This window comes from Stomoxys calcitrans, chromosome 1 (genome assembly GCF_963082655.1).
Source record: "Stomoxys calcitrans chromosome 1, idStoCalc2.1, whole genome shotgun sequence".
Classification (NCBI taxonomy): Eukaryota; Metazoa; Arthropoda; class Insecta; order Diptera; family Muscidae; genus Stomoxys; species Stomoxys calcitrans.
Window position 1 is genome coordinate 208,181,946 of NC_081552.1, and position 20,409 is coordinate 208,202,354.

The 20,409-nt window shown below is 41.9% G+C and overlaps 1 protein-coding gene across 1 annotated transcript; it reads right to left on the minus strand.

The window, feature by feature from the left end:
• Positions 1-9,155: 9,155 nt before the first annotated feature.
• LOC106093171 (sporozoite surface protein 2) lies at positions 9,156-19,566 on the minus strand. Its single transcript, XM_013260185.2, has 2 exons — positions 19,504-19,566; positions 9,156-10,496 (listed from the first exon to the last, which is right to left on the minus strand). Exons 1-2 carry the CDS (start codon positions 19,526-19,528, stop codon positions 9,280-9,282), a joined length of 1,242 nt encoding a protein of 413 aa, XP_013115639.2. The 5' UTR covers positions 19,529-19,566; the 3' UTR covers positions 9,156-9,279.
• Positions 19,567-20,409: the final 843 nt, after the last annotated feature.

The following is a 20,409-nucleotide window of genomic DNA, read 5'->3' on the forward strand; positions in this document are numbered from 1 at the left end:
GTTTTGGGATTGTAAATGTTTTGATATAGCTGCCATATAAACCAATCTTGGGTCTTGACTTCCTGAGCCTCTAGAGGGCGCAATTCTCGTCCGATTTGACTGAAATTTCGCACCTGGTGTTTCGGTATCACTTCCAACAACTGTTCTGAGATTGGTTCTAATCGGTTCATAACCTGATATAGCTGTCATATACACCGATCTTGGGTCTTGACTTCTTAAGCCTCTAGAGGGCGCAATTCTCGTCCGATTTGACTGACATTTCGCACCTGATGTTTTGGTATCACTTTCAACAACTGTTCTTAGTTTGGTTCAAATCGGTTCATAGCCTGATATAGCTGCCATATAAACCGATCTTGGGTCTTGAAATCTTGAGCCTCTAGAGGGCGCAATTCTCGTCCGATTTGACTGACATTTCGCACCTGATGTTTTGGTATCACTTTCAACAACTGTTCTTAGTTTGGTTCAAATCGGTTCATAGCCTGATATAGCTGCCATTTAAACCGATCTTGGGTCTTAACATCTTGAGCCTCTAGAGGGCACAATTCTCTTCCGATTTGACTAAAATTTTGCACCTGGTGTTTTGGTATCACTTTCAACAAATGTGCTAAGTATGATTCAAATCGGTTCATAACCTGGTATAGCTGCCATATAAAGCGATCTTGGGTCTTGACTTCTTGAGCCTCTAGAGGGCGTAATTCTTATCCGATTTGACTGAAATTTTGTACCTGGTATTTTGGTATCACTTTCAACAACTGTGATAAGTATGATTCAAATCGGTTCATAACCTGATAAAGCTGCCATATAAACCAATCTTGGGTCTTGACTTCTTGAGCCTCTAGAGGGAGCAATTCTTATCCGATTTGACTGAAATTTCGCACCTGGTGTTTTGGTGTCACTTTCAACAACTGTGATAAGTATGATTCAAATCGGTTCATAACCTGATATAGCTGCCATATAAACCGATCTTAGGTCTTGACTTCTTGAGCCTCTAGAGGGCGCAATTCTCATCCGATTTGACTGAAATTTTGCACCTGGTGTTTTGGTATCATTTTTAACAAATGTGCTAAGTCCCTACACATGCTATCATTTGCCGCACCCCTTATGACACCAAAAGCTATACTGACCTCCTTCTTACTTCCTTTCAGTAATAGCCTCGCCTTCTCACGTTCCGGATCACCCCATAGGGTTTTCGCCATCCTACCGACTGTTTTGCTGTTCCACAGTGCTCGTATTTCGCCCCAGCCCTTAAACCGGACTGCTTTGACCCGGGTTCGGCTTCGGGTTAACCAAGTGTATCGACGGCAGTTCGCTGCCCTTTGCCACCAAATCGTCTGTCCTTTCATTCCCCCTTACTCCATTATGGCCCGGCACACAAACGATGGGGATTGTGCCATTATATGAGAAGGCGTTAATCTCCTTCTTACAGTGCAAGACTGTTCGTGACCTTATCCTCCTGGTTGTTATTGTGCTTATGGCCGTCTCACTGTCCGTAAAGATGTTCCCACTCGACGTCCGTACCAATCACCTTACTCTCACCAGTAGCCAAGACCCTTGAGGGACTACTCCTCCCGAGCCTCGTTGTACTCCTCTATTAGCATGGATTTCGAAGACTGCATAGCACAACAACTGCTTTGCTTGCTATCTTCGCACATATTTGCCGTGGCTGCAATCAGCTCAGGCCATGTGATAAAACGTCCCTCCAGCCAAACCTGAAACGCTGGGTCGCAAATTATCTGTGTGGTCGCCAGTCATATGTGGAATTTAGGGATAAGAAATGAAAATACCGTCTAGTGAAACAAGGAGTTCCTCAAGGCTGTTACACATTGTTACATGCTCGTTTGTAGCCCACGCCCCCTAAACCGGACTGCCTCGACCCGAAAGGCTTCGGGTTAACCAAGTGTATCGACGGCAGTTCTCTGGCCTTCACTGCCAAATCGTCTGCCCTTTCACTCCCCCTTACTCCGTTATGGCCCGGCACCCAAACGATGCGGATTGCGCCATCCTCAGAGACGGCGTTTATCTCCTTCTTACACTGCAAGACTGTTCGTGACCTTACCCTCCTGGTTGTTATTGCCCTTATGGCCATTTTACTGTCCGTAAAGATGTTTACACTCGAAGTCCTCGCGTAAGTACCACACCACCTAACGCATTTCATGTTCGTCCGGATTTCTACCTGCAGGACCGCATTTTTGTAAGGCACTCTAAAACAGATCTCAGTCCCTGGGTTCTCAGTGTAGACCCCCAGGCCCACTCTGTCCCCTAGCTGTGATTCATCCGTGTAACATGATCTTCCAGACGGCAATACTAGGGTTCCGTCAGTCCAAGACTGTGCGCTGTCAGCAGTGCCTCACACTCGACCTCAAGTTTCGTCTAAGGTATCCGATCTTCCATTCCTTCCAGGTGTCCTATCTCCGCCTCGTTTATACCGCGATAGTATGAGCTGCTCCCATCCTCATTCTCCCATCGCCTAAAGTCTCATAGCTGCAGTGGCTGGCTCACATTTAATCTGTATGTCAATGGGAGGGATATGTAGAATAGTCTCCAGTGCCCTAGTGGACTTCCATTATACGTTCCGTCGCGATCTCGCCGCCCACATCCTTAGTGAAGATCGTCGCCTTTGTTAGCTGTGGGATGTCCATCCTTCCAACAAGGTCAAGCTTTGCGCCCCAGGGAGTGTTCATACTTCAAATGAGATTTTTGATGCTATCAATACATTCCGCTGACGCAAAGCGCAGTTCATAATTCGTATGGGTGGATGCCCCCTCAGAGTTCAATACATGTTCGAAAACCCGATCGTTTACAAAATGCCTCACCTGAGACCTACGATCTGGTGGAATTCTACCGGATGCATAGCCAATATCGATGACTGCAGAAGTCATCTCATCTCTGTTGTGCTTCCTTGTGAGGGAGACTTTGTCTTGGTCTTTTCAGAGTACTTGAAAGCATGGAGCTCTTTTTCGTTTTCAGCGCCTTGGCAGTGTTATTCTCTTCGGGAGGTCTGATTTACCAAATGCCTCACCTGGGACCGACGATCTGGTGGAATTCTTCGGAATGCACAGCCAATATCGAGGACTGCATAAGTCATCTCCTCTCTGTTGTGCTTCCTTGCCACTCCGGCGTAAGAGGGCCGCTGCTTACCTTTTTCAGCGGCCATCTTCCCCTTCCGTGATGGCTGTGGGATTTGATAACGGGATTTGGATTGATGCTACGGGCTGACAGCTGTGGTATTCTGTTACCTGAGTAGGAGGGAGTGACATTTCTCACGAAATGGCTTTCAGGCTAATGCCACCGCTGCCACGGTCCCGTTTAACCCCTGGCAGGTTTTGGAGAACGCTCTGTGCCTCGTAAACATTAAGTTGGTAATGTGGGTTCTGTTGATACGATATCCAGATTAATGCCCGACCTGGCTCTGAACGCAAGTACTCATGAGGTCTGACGTCAACCCTCGCTAGGATCTCAATGCTTGCAAGGGGACCCTCGGGGTCAACAGGAAGGGCGACTACATTTTCGGACACAGATAACGGCTCTAAGTTGGTATCCAAACGAACTGGAGACACCAAACAACACAGCAACAGAGATGGAATGGAATCGATCTTTTGAAGGAGATCGAAAGTACACTGATCACCGGTGAATTGTCCACGAGCCTCCGGGCCCAGTGTCAAGAAAGAAAAGTTACCGCAGCAGTGAATAACGCAGAAGCATGCGAGAACAGTACCAGTTCTAGACAAGAGTTCATCTTGAAGATGCAACTTTCGGAGGAAGAAGCGCTTGTACAAACGAATGAAAGTCGCTCGTCAAAGGCGACTGACAGAAAAATATCAGCAGGGATGTACAAAATAGTATGTCGGAGATAGAAGAATTCTTGGACATTATAGAAGGCTACCGCAAAAACTGGAAACCCGCGGAGAAGCATAAGCAGCTGTGCAGCCCAAGAACAGCAGAAACTCCCACTCCATCAACAAGAACAGCAGAAACTCCCACACCTTCTACGGCGCAAAACAAGTGGAACGTGCCGAGTCCAGTCAATGAAAACCCTGGCAAGAAGAAGAAGGACAAAGCTGTAGAAATGAGATCACCAGCGTAAACGGCTGAAAAGAAAAAGCCCGCCAAAGAGGCAAAGACGTCGAAGAAGATCCCGCGAGCTCGGAAACCACGAAAACCTAGACAGCAACCGGAGGCCGTGAAAACAAAGCCGAAAGAAGGACACACCTACCCAGACAAATACGTCGAAGAAGATCCCCCGAGCTCGGAAACCACGAAAACCAAGACAGCAACCGGAGGCCGTGAAAACAAAGCCGAAAGAAGGACACAACTACCCAGACATGCTTAGGGACCTCAGGCGAAAAGCGAAACCGGAGGAAGCCAAAGTCGCCATTCGCTCCGTCTAGAAAAACAAAAACCGGTGCCATTCTCCTCGTGATGGGCAGAGGTGGAAATAAGATGGTGTTCTGCGAGTTCCTCAAGGGTACCCTTAAAGAGGGTGCAGTTGTGCAGGACCTAAGACCAAAGGCGACGATAGAGAGCCGATCTCCCGATTAGAATTCTTCATCCACTAGAGAGCTCAATTCTTATCTGATTTGGCTGAAATTTGACGTGTATGGTTCCAATCGGTCCATAACTTGATATATTGTAGCTCTAAAAGCATAGCAATTCTTTTCTTTAAGCCTTTGTTTGCCTAAAAGGAGATATCGGGAAAAGAACTTGACAAATGCGATACATGGTGGAGGGTATATAAGATCCAGCCCAGCCGAACTTGACACGCTTTTACTTGTTTTTGAATGAGGCGGTCCTTATGTCCCTTCATAATGTCATTCAATATATGTCCGTTTTTAGAGCGAAGCGGCCCCCTGATAGTACGGGCCAAGTTTTTTTTAAGATTTTGAGATCAGATTTGTGTCATAAGGTACTATACCATATAAAATACTTTTCCTCAAAAGAGGAAAGAGGTATCGCACTGCGGCACGCCGTTCGGACTCGGCTATAAGAAGGAGTTCCATATCATTGAGCTTAAACTTGAATCGGACTACACTCATTGATATGTGAGAAGTTTGCCTCTGCTCATGGGCAAATTTGCATATAGCAGGTTATAGGCTGATTTCAACTGTACTTTGCACAATTGTTGCAAGTCGTAACAGAACGCCGCATGCAAAATCTCCGCCAAATCGGACAAAAATTGCGGCTTGTAAGGACTCAAGAAGTCAAATCAGCAGATCGGTGTATATGGGGACTGTAACAGGTTACCGATTTGACTCGCATTTGGCACAGTGGTTGGAAGTCATAACAAAACACCACATGCAAAATTTCACCCAAATCGGTCAAAAATTTCGGCTTGTAAGGGCTTAAGAAAGCAAATCGGGAGATCGGTTTATATGTGAGCTATATCAGGTTATAGTCTGATTTAGACTGTACTAGGCACAAATGTTGGAAGCCTTAACAGAACAACTCTTGACCGCCTTTTTCTGTCAGTGTACTTGAATACAAAGCAATTCTATGTCCTATAAAGCAATTCCTTGTCATACAAAGCACTTCTGTGTCATGTTTCAAATAATGTCTTTTTGCTAGAATGGTTGTGTTTAAGATTTATTTGTTGGGGATTTCTATTTTAAAACATGCATGAGGCACCCTGTTTATAATTTGAGACAAGAACCATGCTATAGAAATTTTCTGTACCAAAGACATTCAATATGTAAAGATACAGTATTTTAATTGCGCCTTTTGGATGCCAGATGTCGCTGGCAAAAATGTGCCCCATGCTTTAGTTAAAAAAGGTCAAAAAGGACCCCATTTTTTTTTAAGCTATTTTCCTTAAATTGGATATTTGAAGTATAATTCTGCCCTAGTGAGCTCTTAATCTTCTAAATAAAATTCAATTTGTGTTTGTTTGTTTGTCGGTTTGTTTGTTTGTTCCGTATAGACTCAAAAACAAATGAACCGATTACCTTGAAACTTTCACAGATTGTGTAGGTTGGTCTGGAAGGATACATAGGCTGTATAATTTTTTGATATCGGGAGGGGGGCGGACCCTCCCCTTACGTATAGACTCAAAAACGACTGAACCGATTTCCTTGACACTTTCACAGATTGTGTAATTTGGTCTGGAAGGAAACATAGGCTATATAATTTTTTGATATCGGGAGGGGGGCGGACCCTCCCCTTACTTAAAGTGGACCGATCGGGATAATATGGGATTCAAATGAAAGGTATTCACGAGCAAAGTACGAATTTCATAATAAAAGTTGGGTCCAAGTACCAAGAGGGGCGCCCCAGCCCCAAAACCCCGTAAAATAGCTTTATTCGAAGATTATGATAATATGGGACTCAAATGAAAAGTGTTCGGGAGTAGATTACGACTATGGTTTGGAAGTAGGAATATGCTCTATAATTTATTGATAACGGAAGGGGGTGGACCCTTCACCGTTACCCCAAAACCAAAAACACCACCCAAAATCACAAGTGGACCGATAAGGACAATATGGGTATCAAACGAAAAGTATTCGGCAGTAGATTTCGAATCTGGCATACAAAATCATGCGGAAGTATAGGCTGTCACCCCACCTCCACAAAAACGCCCAAAATGGGCACATTAGCCAATCACGGATACATGGGACTCGGTTTGTTTGTTCTGCATAGACTGAAGAACGGCAGAACCGATTTTCTCGAAATGTTCGCATATTGTGTAGGTTGATCTGGAACGAAACATAGGCTACATATTTTTTAGGTATCGGAAGGGGGGACGGACCTTCCCCCTTATGCCAAAAACACAACCCAAAATCAAAAGTGAACCGAGCGGGACAATATAGGTATCAAATGAAAGGTATTGGAGAGTAGATTACTAAGTTTAAGAGTTTAATACTATGGTATTAAAATTTAAGTCAAAGTAACCATCAGCCCTCCCCATCCCAAAACAGGCATATTGAAAGTTTATTTCAATATGGGGCTCAAATAAAAGGTATTCGGGAGTATATTTCGAATCTAGCATACAAAATCAGATCAAAGTATAGGGGGTTACGCCACACCTCAAAAACGCTATTAGACCCAGTATGACTATATGAGACTAGGCTAAACCGATTTTCTTAAAATGTTCATAGATTGTGTACGTTTGTCTGAAGGAAAACATAGGCTTTATAATTGTTAGATCCGCCCGAATGTCAACCATATCCGAACGTGGTGCGATGGGCACAGTAAGGGTATCAAATGAAATGTATCGGAGACCAAAAAACTTTTATGGTATTAAAATTTGGGTCCAAGTACCCAGCGAATGGGGAGGAAACTTATTCCTCTGTAGTTGGCACATTCCGCCTTGTCCCCTTTCTTGTGTACGGGACATAGTATGCTGAGGTTCCAATCATCGGGTATGCGTTCTTCTGGCCAGATTGCGCAGACAAGCTGAAGCATACGCCTTATCAGCGTGTCACCTCCGGTCTTAAAGAGTTCATCGGGTAGCTCGTCGGCTCCTGTTACCTTGTTTGAAGAAATATATCGAGGAGCTTAACTAAACTCATTGTCCCAAAATTTCGGCGACATCGGACAATAGATGCGCTTTCTATGGCCCCAAAACCTTAAATCGAGAGATCGGTCTGTATGGCAGCTATATTCAAATCTGGATCGATTTGGACCAAATTGAACAAGGATGTCAAAGGGCCTAACACAACTCACTGTCCCAAATTTTTGGCAAAATTGGTCAATAAATGTGGCTTTTATGGGCGCAACACCCTAAATCGGCGGATCGGTCTATATGACAGCTATATCCAAATCTGTACCGATTTGGGCTAAATTAAAGAAGGATGTTGGAGGGCCTAACACAACTCACTGTACCAAATTTCGGCGACATCGGACAATAAATGCGCTTTTTATGGCCGCAAAACCTTAAATCGAGAGATCGGTCTATATGGCAGCTATACCTAAATCTGGACCGATCTGGGCCAAATTGAATAAGGATGTCGGAGGGCCTAACATAACTCACAGTTTCAAATTTTGGCAAAATCGGACAATTAATGAGCCTTTTATGGGCCTTTGGCCATAAATCGGCGGATCGATCTATATGACAGCTATATAAAAATGTGGACCGATCTGAGTCAAATTGAAGAAGGATATCGAAAGGCCTAACACAACTCACTGTCCCAAATTTTGGCGAAATCGGACAATAAATGCGATTTTTATGGCCCCAAAACCTTAAATCGAGAGATCGGTCTATATGGCAGCTATACCTAAATCTGGACCGATCTGGGCCAAATTGAATAAGGATGTCGGAGGGCCTAACATAACTCACAGTTTCAAATTTTGGCAAAATGGGACAATTAATGCACCTTTTATGGGCCTTAGGCCATAAATCAGCGGATCGATCTATATGACAGCTATATCCAAATCTGGACCGATCTGAGTCAAATTGAAGAAGGATGTCGGAGGGCCTAACATAACTCACAGTTTCATATTTTGGCAAAATCGGACAATTAATGCGCCTTTTATGGGCCTTTGGCCATAAATCGGCGGATCGATCTATATGACAGCTGTATCCAAATCTGGACCGATCTGGGCCAAATTGAATAAGGATGTCGGAGGGCCTAACATAACTCACTGTCCCAAAATTTAGCTAAATCGGATAATAAATTTGGCTTTTATGGGCACAAGACTTTAAATCGAGAGATCGTTTTATATGGCAGCTATATCCAAATCTGAACCGATCTCTGCCAAATTCAAAAAGGATGTCGAAGGCCCTAAAATAACTCACTGTCCCAATTTTTGCGCCTTTTATGGCCCCAAAATCACAAAAATTCACAAAGATGTGAAACTACAATATATGAAAAACATTGCACAGTGGGATAGGATCGAAAATAAAAGCTTCTTCCGAATCTTGTAATGATATTATATACCTCATGCGGCCTTTTTTGACGGAATTTTAGAGCATAATTTTTGGAAATCGGATCACAAATGAAAATTTGGCAAACCGAACAGTTTTTCGGGATGTCGAGGTGACCAATTTCAGGGCCATGCCAAGAGGCGCCCGGACCACCTAGGGTCTTGAAACTTAACACATGATTTCGATAACACCTCAGCACCATTTCAAAGAGTTATCTCTAACCGTTCGTTTTTTTCGATTTTATCCCACTGTGCGTTATTCGAAAGGCGTTTTTTTACTTCCCAGCTCATCTGCCATGTTATCGAGGTGAAAAAAGTAATCTTTATTAATTTTTATATAAAATTTGTGTAACATTTTATCAATTGACATACAAAATTTGCTTACTACAATTCTGGGTCAAATATCAATTTTGAGCCATGGCCTCAATTGACTATATTTGCATAAGGGCTTGTTGTACCTCCCTTGGGCTTTGCTTGACCAATATTTGAGTTTCCCGAAGGCTGTTGATGAGGACCCGTTTGGGCATAGCTTAAAGCAGCAGGTCCAGCAGTTTGCCAATTCGTAGAACCATACAAGGGGACGGTGGGTGTGCCACTGCTGCCAGTATTGGGTTTTTGGGGTTGAACCGGTGTTTGAGGCAGAACTGTAGGTTGAGAAGGCAAATGAGGCTGAACTGGCATTTGGGGTGAAGCTGGATGCACTGGGACAGGCGGCTGAGGTGCAGGATAAGGTCTGGGGGTAGCTAGTTGGGGATACAAATTCGGGGTAGGTGTTGTTGCAGGAAATCCCTTAGTCGGAGGGCCATTGGGCTGCACAGGCTTGGGATATCCTTGATTCGGAAGTGGTGGATAAATGTGCGATGGATTTGTTGGATATTGCTGCGTTGCTTGACCACCTGGTTGTGCTGGATAATATGAAGTTCTATTCTGATTTGACCATTGATTATTTTGCAGAGGTCTGCTACGATAAGGGGGACTGGTATTTCTAAGAACAAATCTATTATTACCGCTAGGACCAGGAACTTGTACATAGCCGCCATTGCCCGCAGCATTACCGTGTTGAGGGCCTGCCTTATTCCATGATCCATTTCGGTTTTGATTTAAATTATTCCATGGCTGCTGCTGTGGTTCATTGTAACCTGAGGCAGATTTATAAGCAGATACATGATAGTTATTCGCCATATATGTTCCATTCGTGTAATGAGTTCCGTTCCAATAATTTTGAGCTTTGCTGAAGTTATACGTGGGAACAGCATAAATTGGATTACCCATACCATAGGTCACATTGGTGGGGAAACGTGGTAACGTTATTGGTTGTTGAGGCGTGTTGGTGTTCCATTGATTAAGAGGTCGAGAGAAATTGTAGGTATTGGGGACTGAATGTATTTGATTACCTACACCATAGGATTTATTGAAAGAGGGTTGGGGTGCAAATTGATTGGCAACATGAGTACGATTGTAAGGTTGGTACAGGGGTTGATTCCATTGATTTGTTACATTTTTGGGTCGGTAATCAGGTAAACTATTTCTGCTACTGTACGAGTTGTAAGTGCCATTTACTCTGTGTGAAGCACCTTTGTTGACATGAGGCTGAGGTAAAGCTAATATGGTTACTATACCCAGCAGCAAGCAAAAAATAACTGAAATAGAAAACAAATCGTATATATAACAAATCGTATATATATATATATATATATACAGTAAGGAAGGGCAAATGTCGGGCGGTGCAGACTTTTGCCCTCGGCAAGCCAGAATGTTCAAACTGCAATAACTACGGTTGACAAATGACAACATTATTGCCAATTACCCAAAATCTGACGAACATATATATTGGGGCTATATCTAATTTTGAACCGATTTCGACCAAACTTCTCCGATAATGTGGAAGTAGTCGAGGAAAGCGTTGTGCAAACTTTTGGCAAGATTGGTCAATCAATGCGCTTGCAGTGGCTCTTGGGGTGAAAATCTGGCGATATATTGAGTTGCCCAATAAGTAATTGCGCATTTTTTAAAAGAAAGTAAATGCATTTTTAACAAAACTTAGAATGAACTTTAATCAAATATACTTTTTTTACACTTCTTTCTAAAGCAAGCTAAAAGAAACAGCTGAAATTTGACAGAAGAAAGAATGCAATTACAGTCACAAGCTGTGAAAAAATTTGTCAACGGCGACTACATGAAAAATCCGCAATTACTTTTTGGGCAACCCAATACATATATGACAGCTATATCTAAATCTCATCGGATCGCCAGTAATATCGAGAGTCATAAGAAAATCCTTCCTGCAAAATTTCAAGAGAATTGGTCAAAAAATTAGCACTTTCTTGCAATATTTCTCAAAATCGGATGAACATATATATGAGAGCTATATCTAAATCTGAAGCGATTTCCCTGAAATTCAACAGTAATGTGGAGAGTCATTAGAAAATTTTTCTTACCAAATTTCGAGAGAATCGGTTAACAAATGGCCATTTTATTGCAAGATTACTGCAAATCGGACGAACATATATATGTATATATCTAAATCTGAACCGATTTCGAGCATACGAGAAGTCGTCGAAGAAATCGTTGTACAAAGTTTTGGGAAGATTGTTCAATAAATGCGTTTGCAATGGCTCTAGGAGTGAAAATCGGGAGATATATATATATGAGAGCTATATCTTAATTTGAACCAATTTCAATGAAATTCAGCAGTAATGTCGAGAGTCATAATAAAATCCTTCCTGCCAAATTTCGAGAGAATCGGTTAACAAATGACCATTGTATTGCATTATTACTGAAAATCGGAGGAACATATATATGGGAGCTATATCCAAAACTGAACCGATGTTTTCCTATTTTCTATAGGCTTTGTCTCTAGGCCGAAAAACATACCCACACTAAATTTGAAGACGGTCGAATGAGAATTGCGACCTGTACTTTGTACACAAATTAACATGGACAGACGGACAGACAGACGGACAGACAAACAGACAGACAGATGGACAGACAGACGGGTATCAATGGGTCTATCTCTCTCTTCCTTCTGGGTGTTACAAACAAATGCACTAAGTTATAGTACCCTGTACCGCAGTAATGGTGTAGAGTATAACAAGTAAAAGCGTGCGAAGTTCGGCCCAGCCGAATCTTATATACCCTCCACCATGGATCGCATTTGTCGAGCTCTTGCCACGGTATCTCTTTTTAGGCAAACGAAAGATAAAAGAAAAGAATTGCTATGTTATTGGAACTATATCAAGTTATGGTTCATTTCTGACGATAATTGAACTGAATATTGGAGACCATGATAGACCATCTAGTAAGAATTGCGCACTTTAGGGGCTGAAGAAGTATAATAGGGGGATCAGTTTATAGGGGAGCTGCATTAGGCTATAAACCGATTCATGCCATATTCGACACGTATGTTAAAGGTCATGAGAGAAGCCTTTATATAAAATTTCAGCCAAATCGGATAATAATTGCTCCCTGTAGAGGCTCAAGAAGTCAAGATCCCATATCGGTTTATATGGCAGCTATATCAGGTTATGGACCGATTTGATATATTCTTAGCACAGCTGTTGAAAGTTATAACAAAACACCTCATGCTAAATTTCAGCTAAATCGGATAATAATTGCGTCCTTTAGAGGCTCAAAAAGACAAGACCCCAGATCGGTTTATATAGCAGCCATATCAGGTTATGTACCGATTTGAACCATTCTTAATACAGTTGTTGGAAGTCATAACAAAACACCTCATGCCAAATTTCAGCTAAATCGGATAATAATTGCGCCCTCTAGTGGCTCAAGAAGTCAAGACCCCAGATCGGTTTATATGGCAGCTATATCAGGTTATGGACCGATTTGAACTATTCTAAACACAGTTGTTGGAAGTCATAACAAAAATGATCGTGCAAAATTTCAGCCAAATCGGATAGGAATTGTGGCCTCTGGCGGCTCAAGAAGTCAAGATCCCAGATCAAAACGTGGACCGATATTGCCCATTTGCTATCCAAACCGACCTACACTAATAAGAAGTATTTGTGCAAAATTTCAAGTGGCTAGCTTTACTCCTTCGAAAGTTAGCGTGCTTTCGAAAGACAGACGGACGGACATGGCTAGTTCGACTTAAAATGTCATGAACTATCTTGGAGATACGTGCACCGATTTTAATATGGGGGGCGCCCCATCCCAAAACCCACCCGACCGGACATGTGCACCGATTGGGGCAATATGGGTAGCAAATGAAAGGTATTTAAGAGTAGAGTACGAATTTGGTATACAAATTTCACTTTTCAGTTTCAGGGGGTTCCCACCCCCAAAAAAGCTCCAAGAGGACACTTTCACCTCTTTGGGGCAATATGGGTATGAGAATAGAGTACGAACTTGGCATTAAATGTTACCCTAAGTGTCAGGGTGGCCCCTAACACCAACCAACAGGACACTTTAACCGCTTTGAGTAATATTGGTATCAAATAAAAGGTATTTAAAAGTAGAATACAAATCTGAGACAAAAATTAGAAAAAAATTATTTTTGGGGTCTGAACGCCCTCTCCACCACCCAAAACCCCCCAGCAGGACAAATTTACCGATTGGGACAATTAGGATATTAAATAAAAGCTTTTTAAATGTAGAGTCCAATACTGATATAAAAATTTATTACTTGGTGTCTGAATCACCTCCCCACCCCCCAAAACCCCCGAACAGGACATGTTTACCGATTGGGACAATATGGGTATCAAACGAAAGCTATTTGGAAGCTGAGTACACATCTGTTATAAGAATTTGGTCCAAGGTGTCTAGGGTCCAAGGCCTCCCCAATCCAAAAAACACCCAAAACGGGCATAAATGTCCAACGTCACGAAATGGGTATCGAATGAAGGGTCTTTGGGAGTTGACCTCGAATTTAGGACAGAGTCTGGGGCCGGCCCACCCATTAAATACTTTTCAATAGAACGTGTAGTTCGATTGAGATAATATGTCACTTGAAAGAAGGTCTATGACAATATATATATTTGGAAGCTGAGTACACATCTGTTACAAGAATTTTGCCGAAGGTGTCTACGGGGCCTCCCCAACCCAAAAACCCACAAAACGGGCAAAAATGTCCAACGTCACAAAATGGGTAGCTAATGAAAGATATTTGGGAGTTGCCTACGAATCTGGTATGCACAATTAGCACAGAGTCTGGGACCGGCGCACCCACTAATAGGGGTGGGCCAATAGGACGTGTAGTTCGATCGGGATAATATGTCACTTAAAAGAAAGGTCTATGACAATATATTTCGAATCTAATGTTTGTATAAGGATTCAAGTATTTGGGTCACGTCCTACCGTTCCGCAGGTCAGTAGATCGCGACGATAAAAGACTCAAATAAATTGTAGTTTGGTTCATAGCATGGGGGGAGCGACCCTCTCCTCTCAACAAATGCAACGCCAAACTGTCATGTAGGATGACCGAGAATATATTGTACTCAAATGAAAGGACATGTCAGAGGGCAATCCCCCTCCCCCTATCTTACCCAAAAAAAAATTAAGAATAATATATGATAAATATGAAATAATACATGAAGGCCGATCAGGATAGAATAGGAAAGAAATAAAAGGTCTTTGGTAGTAGAGTACACTTTTTACACTTAAATTGGGATGGACGGAGGAGGACATTCGGGTCGTTAAGAACGTAGTATCCCAAGTGGTCGCTTTGAAATATGATTTTCAATGTCGATAATCAATACAAAAAAATTAATTAGTGTGAATCTGAACGAGACTCCCTAGCCCTGAATATCTTGATAGCCTCCTTCAAAATGCTTGACATTATGGGGCTCAAACAAAATCGTGCTCTAGCACGATGCTGATATTACTCCAGGCTCCGCCTCTTAACTCCCTTCCGGGAGTTTCGGTTTCATGATTGCCTACTAAGGCGATAAATAATTGGTATTTGATAGTAGAAAACGAATTTGCTATCCAATTTTGAGGCCAAATGTTTGGGGGTCGTGTCACCCCATAAACTCCACCAAAACCAAAGGCAATTGAGGGCTCAAATTTAAGAAATTTCAAAGTAGAGCACGATGCTGATATTTTTTTAGTACGTGGGTGGTCGCCCCACCCTGCATACCCCTCAAACTGGACATATTTGTGGATTATGGCAAAAAGGGGCTCAAATCTCTATCCGTTTCATGGCCTATTATTTCAGGCACGCCTCACCTCATAAACTCCCCCTAAACCACACACATATACCGACTATAGCAATATGCAGCTCCCATATGGTTTTTGGGAGGGAAGTATGAATCTGATATCCACTTTCGGGGCAAAGAGTTTGGCTTCTCCAATCCACCACCAAATCCAAGAGAATGATGTTGATCTTACATCCGAACTTTAATGGGCGGATCATCCCCTTACCCTATTTTCAAAAACCCCAGATGTCGGAGATGGGTGTACGATTTAAGCGAAATTTAGTGCGTTTCTAATAACTTAAATACAAAAATTTATATCCTTAGTTAGGGTGGGATATCTGGGGGGCCGCCCCTCCTCCAAAGCCCGGCAAATGGAAATATAAACCAATAATGACAATATGGGACTCAAATGAAAGGTTTTTGAAACCAGATCACGAATCTGATATACGGGTATACGCCTCACTCTCAAAAACACCCCCATACCGGACATATTCACCGACGATAGCAATAAACGGCTGCACTTTGGCGCAAAATATCTGAAAGGCCGTACCAGCATCGCCAAACAGGAGTTATTTCTTGAAGTGACCGTATAGGGCTCAGATAAAATTAAAGAGTGAAAGAAGGCGCAGCGGAGCGGGCCCTGTCCAGCTAGTCTTATATATAAAAATCAATTTGTGTTTGTTTGTTTGTTCCGTGTAGACTCAAAATCGGCTGAACCGATTATCTTGAAATTTTCACAAATTGTGTCAGCTGATCTGGAAGGAAACATAGGCTATATAAATTTTTAATAGCGGAAGGGGGAGGGTCCGCCCACCCCCCTTACCCCAAAAGTACTACCCAATAATAAAAGTGGACCGAACGGGGCAATATGTGACTCAAATAAAAGGTATACAGGAGTAGAGCACAAATTTCTTACTAAAAATTGCGTCCAAGTAACTTGGGGGCCGCCCTAACTCCAAAACCCCTAAAATAGGTTTATTGGACGATCATAACAATATGGGACTTAAATGAAGGGTATTCGGGAATAGATTACGAATATGGTCAGGAAGGAGGAATAGGCTTTATAATTTGTTAATATGGGAAGGGGGCGGACCCTCTCCCGTTACCCCAAAATCAAAAGTGATCCGATAAGAACAATATGGGCTTCAAATGAAAGGTATTGAAGAGTAGAATACGAGTAGGCATTAAGACTTCGGTCCAAGTACTCTGGAAGTCGCCCTAACCCCAAAACTCCCCCAAGCAGATAAAACTGAACTTTCATGTCAATATGGGACTCAAATGAAAGATTTTGGGGAAAAGATTACAAATATGGCAAAAAAAATTAAGTCCATGTAATGGGTGGAAACATCCAAAAACCCCCCAAATGGGCATTATCACCGACCATGGCTGTATGGGACTCTAATGAAAACAATTCAGGAGTAGATTAAGAAAATGAGGGTATTGCCTTTTTAAAATATCCCGAATAGCTTATTTGACCCATCATAACAATATGGAACTCAAATGAAAGGTTTTTGAGAGTAGAAAAGGAATCCAGTTTGGGGCCAAGTGTTTGTGGGTAAGCTCCAAAGCGTAAGGGTGCTGAACTTAATTTCCGAACATATCAATATGGGGCTCAAATGAAAGGTTTTTGAAAGTAAAGAACGAATTTGATATCCATTTTTAGGGCAAAGTGGCGGAGTGCCAGCCCAAACACCCTCCACCTCATCGACCATGGCAATTTTAGGCTTAAATGAAAGGCATATGGGAGGAGGGCACGAATTTCACATTCATATTTGGGGGAAATGTCTGAGATACCAAACCACCGCCAAAAAGCACTCTCCGTCAATGGGGATTGCTAATGGGCCATATCGGTTCAGATCTAGATATAGCTCCTATATAAACCGATCTCCCGATTGACTTCTTGAGCTCCTGGAAGCCGCAAATTTTTTTCCGATTTGGCTGAAATTTTGCATGTGGTGTTCTGTCATGACTTCCAACAACTGTGCCAAGTAGGGTCTAAATCGATCTATAACCCGATATAGCTCCCATATAAACTGATCTCCCGATTTGACTTCTTGAGCCCTTACAAGCTGCAATTTTTGTTGCGCTTATAACCTTCCAAGTCCTTCTCACTATCCATTTCGTTTTGACCTCGTGTGGACATTCCGTCGAATCTCCTATAGAATTTTATACCCACCACCGAAGGATTGGGGTATATTAATTTTGTCATTCCGTTTGCAACACATCGAAATATCCATTTCCGATCCTATAGGGTATATATATTTTTGATCGTCGTAAAATCTAAACGATTTAACGATGTCCGTGTGTCCGTCCGTCAGTCTGTTGAAATCACGCTACAGTCCTTAAAAATAGAGATATTGAGCTAAAACTTTGCACAGATTCTTTTTTGTCCATAGCCAGGTTAAGTTCAAAAATGGGCTATATCGGCCTATATCTTGATTTAGCCCCCTATTGAACAATCCGCCGATTTAGGGACTTAGACCCATAAAAGCCACATTTATTATCCGATTTTGCTGAAATTTGAAATGGAGAGTCGGGTTAGACCAATCGACATCTTTCTTCAATTTGGCCCAGATCGGTTTAGATTTGGATATCGTTGCCATATCGACTGATCTCTCGATTAAAGGTATTGGACTCGTAAAGGGCGCATTTATTGTCCGATTGTGCCAAAACTTGGGACAGTGTGTTTTGTTATGCCCTTCGATATCCCTCTTCAATTTGGCCCAGATCGGTTTAAATTTGGGTATAGCTGCCATATAGAGCGATCTATCGATTTAAGGTCTTTGGCCCATAAAAGGCGCATTTATTGTCCGATTTCGCCAAAATTTGGGAGAGTGAGTTGTGTTAGGCTTTTGGACGTCCCTCTTTAATGTGGTCCAAATCGGTTCAGATATGAATATAGCTGCCTTATAGACCGATGTCTCGATTAAAGGTCTTGGACTCACAAAGGGCGAATTTATTGTTCGATTTTGCCTAAATTTGTGCTAGGGTCTTCAACATTCTTTTTCAGTTTGGACTAGATCGGTCCAGTTTTCGATATAGCTGCCATATCGACCGATCTCTCTATTTAAAGTCTCGAGCCCGATAAAAGCCACATTTACTGTCCGATGTCGCCCAAATTTGGGACAGTGAGTTGTGTTAGACCCTTCAATATCCCCCTTCAATTTGGCTCAGATCGGTTCGGATTTGGATATAGCTGCCATATAGACCGATCCGTCTATTTAAGATATTGGGCCCATAAATGGCGCATTTATTGTCCGATTTTGCTGAAATTTGGAACGGAGAGTTGGGTAGACCACTCGACATTTTTCGTCAATTTGGCCTAGATCGGTTCAGATTTTAATATAGCTGCCATATAGACCGATCGCTCGATTTAAGGTCTTTGGCCCACAAAAGTCGCATTTATTGTCCGATTTCGCCAAAATTTGGGACAGTGAGTTGTGTTAGGCCCTTCGACATTTTTCCTTAATCTGGCTCAGATCGTTCCAGATATGGATATTGCTCCCATATAGACCGATCTTTCGATTTAAAGTCTTGGGCCCATAAAAGACGCATTTATTGTCCGATTTCTCCGAAATTTGGGACAGTGAGTTGTGTTAGGCCACATTTTTCCTTAATTTGGCTCAGATTGTTCCAGATTTGCATATGGCTACCATATAGACCGATCTCTCGATTTAAAGTCTCGGGCCCATAAAAGGCAGATTCATTGTCGGATTTTGCCAAAATATGGGACAGTGAGTTGTGTTAGGCCCTTCGGCATCCCTCTTCAATTTGGCCCAGATCGGGTAAGATTTGAATATAGTTGCTATGGGGGCATACATTTTGCATTTTTTCACCGGATTATGACGAAAGGTGGTTTACATATATACCCGTGGTGGTGGGTATCCAAAGTTCGGCCCGGTCGAAATTAACGCCTTTTTTCCTTCCACAGCGTGTAGTGTGCTCTTCCCTTTGTCCCTAACTCGGATGGCTTTATATTAAAATACTCAAAATTCAATTACCCGTTTTTACCCGATTCTGCTAAAATATGGAACCGAATACTGGATATAACTGCAATATTAGTGATCAACTGTGAGTATTTTTAGCCCTTGTCGCTGGGAGTACTGTAGTCAGCATTCGGTGAAGAAATTTCATTTAAAATATTCCGTAGATATTGAGGGAAGTGGCAATTACGTAACAATAAAATTAAACACCAGTATTCACAATGCTTAGATTTGAAATAGGTTTATTCGACACATTTCCTTTAAAGAACTGTCAAATAAACCTATTTTAAGGCTACATTAACTTTTGTGAATAAGGCCGTAAATATTCAAAAGTGGTGAAATGCCAAATGTGATCACTTAGATCATGTTTCAGGTGATCTCCCTAGTTTATGCCTTTTAAGCTGTTTTTTTGTTCTCCCTTTCACACAATTCTTAATATTTGACTAATTGCGTCTTAAACTTTGTGGATATTTAGATTTATTTGTAGCATGCATACTCGTTTGTATTATAAATACCTATTTGTGATTTTTTACGCGCCATTATGAAAAATAAATAACTTTTACTTTGTGCTTCTAATATTAAACTGATGATTTTGAAATAAAAAGTCTTTTGTCATTCTAATTTTTAGCTCTCGGTTGGGGAATTCTTATCACTTGTCACATTGGCTTGACAATCTAGGGTCTAATGATCATCATTAATAATATGTTTGTTATGATTGCAGAGCAGCAGCGTTAGAATCACACAAAAAGAGTCATCATTTAAGCGATATCAGCTTTGAATAATGACGAGGGTTGCAAGAAAAGTTTCGTGTGCTAGATGACTTAGGGCAAGAAAAGGCGATATTAAATTTGCTTTCCCTCACAACTAACCATTGGTAATGGAAGGAAACTTTTAGCACTCAACTTATTTCTAATTCTATATTACGAAATACGAAAACAAGTAAAAAGGCATTAAGTTCGGCAGGACCGAACTTTGGATACTCACCACCTTGGGTATATCTGAAAACCCCCTTTCGTCACAATCCGGTGAAAATGCATGAGATTATGCACCCAAATTCGGCACGGACATTGAGTGGTCTGAGTAGGTCAGATGTCGGAAGGCTTAAAATGACTCACTGTTTCAAATTTCAGCGATATCAGGTAATAATTGCGGCTTTTATGGGCTTCAGACCCTATATCGGCCGATCGGTCTTTATGACAACTATATATAAATAAAGTCCGATCCGAACCATATTTGGGACGGATGTAGGGAGAACTAAGACTACCCACTATTTCAAATTTCAGCGAAATCGGTTAAAAAAAAAAGAATTTATGGGCTTCAGACCCTTTATCTGGAGATCGGTCTATACGGCAGCTATATCTAAATATAGTCCGATCTGAACCATATTTGGGTCCTATGTTGGGAGGCTTATAATAACTCAA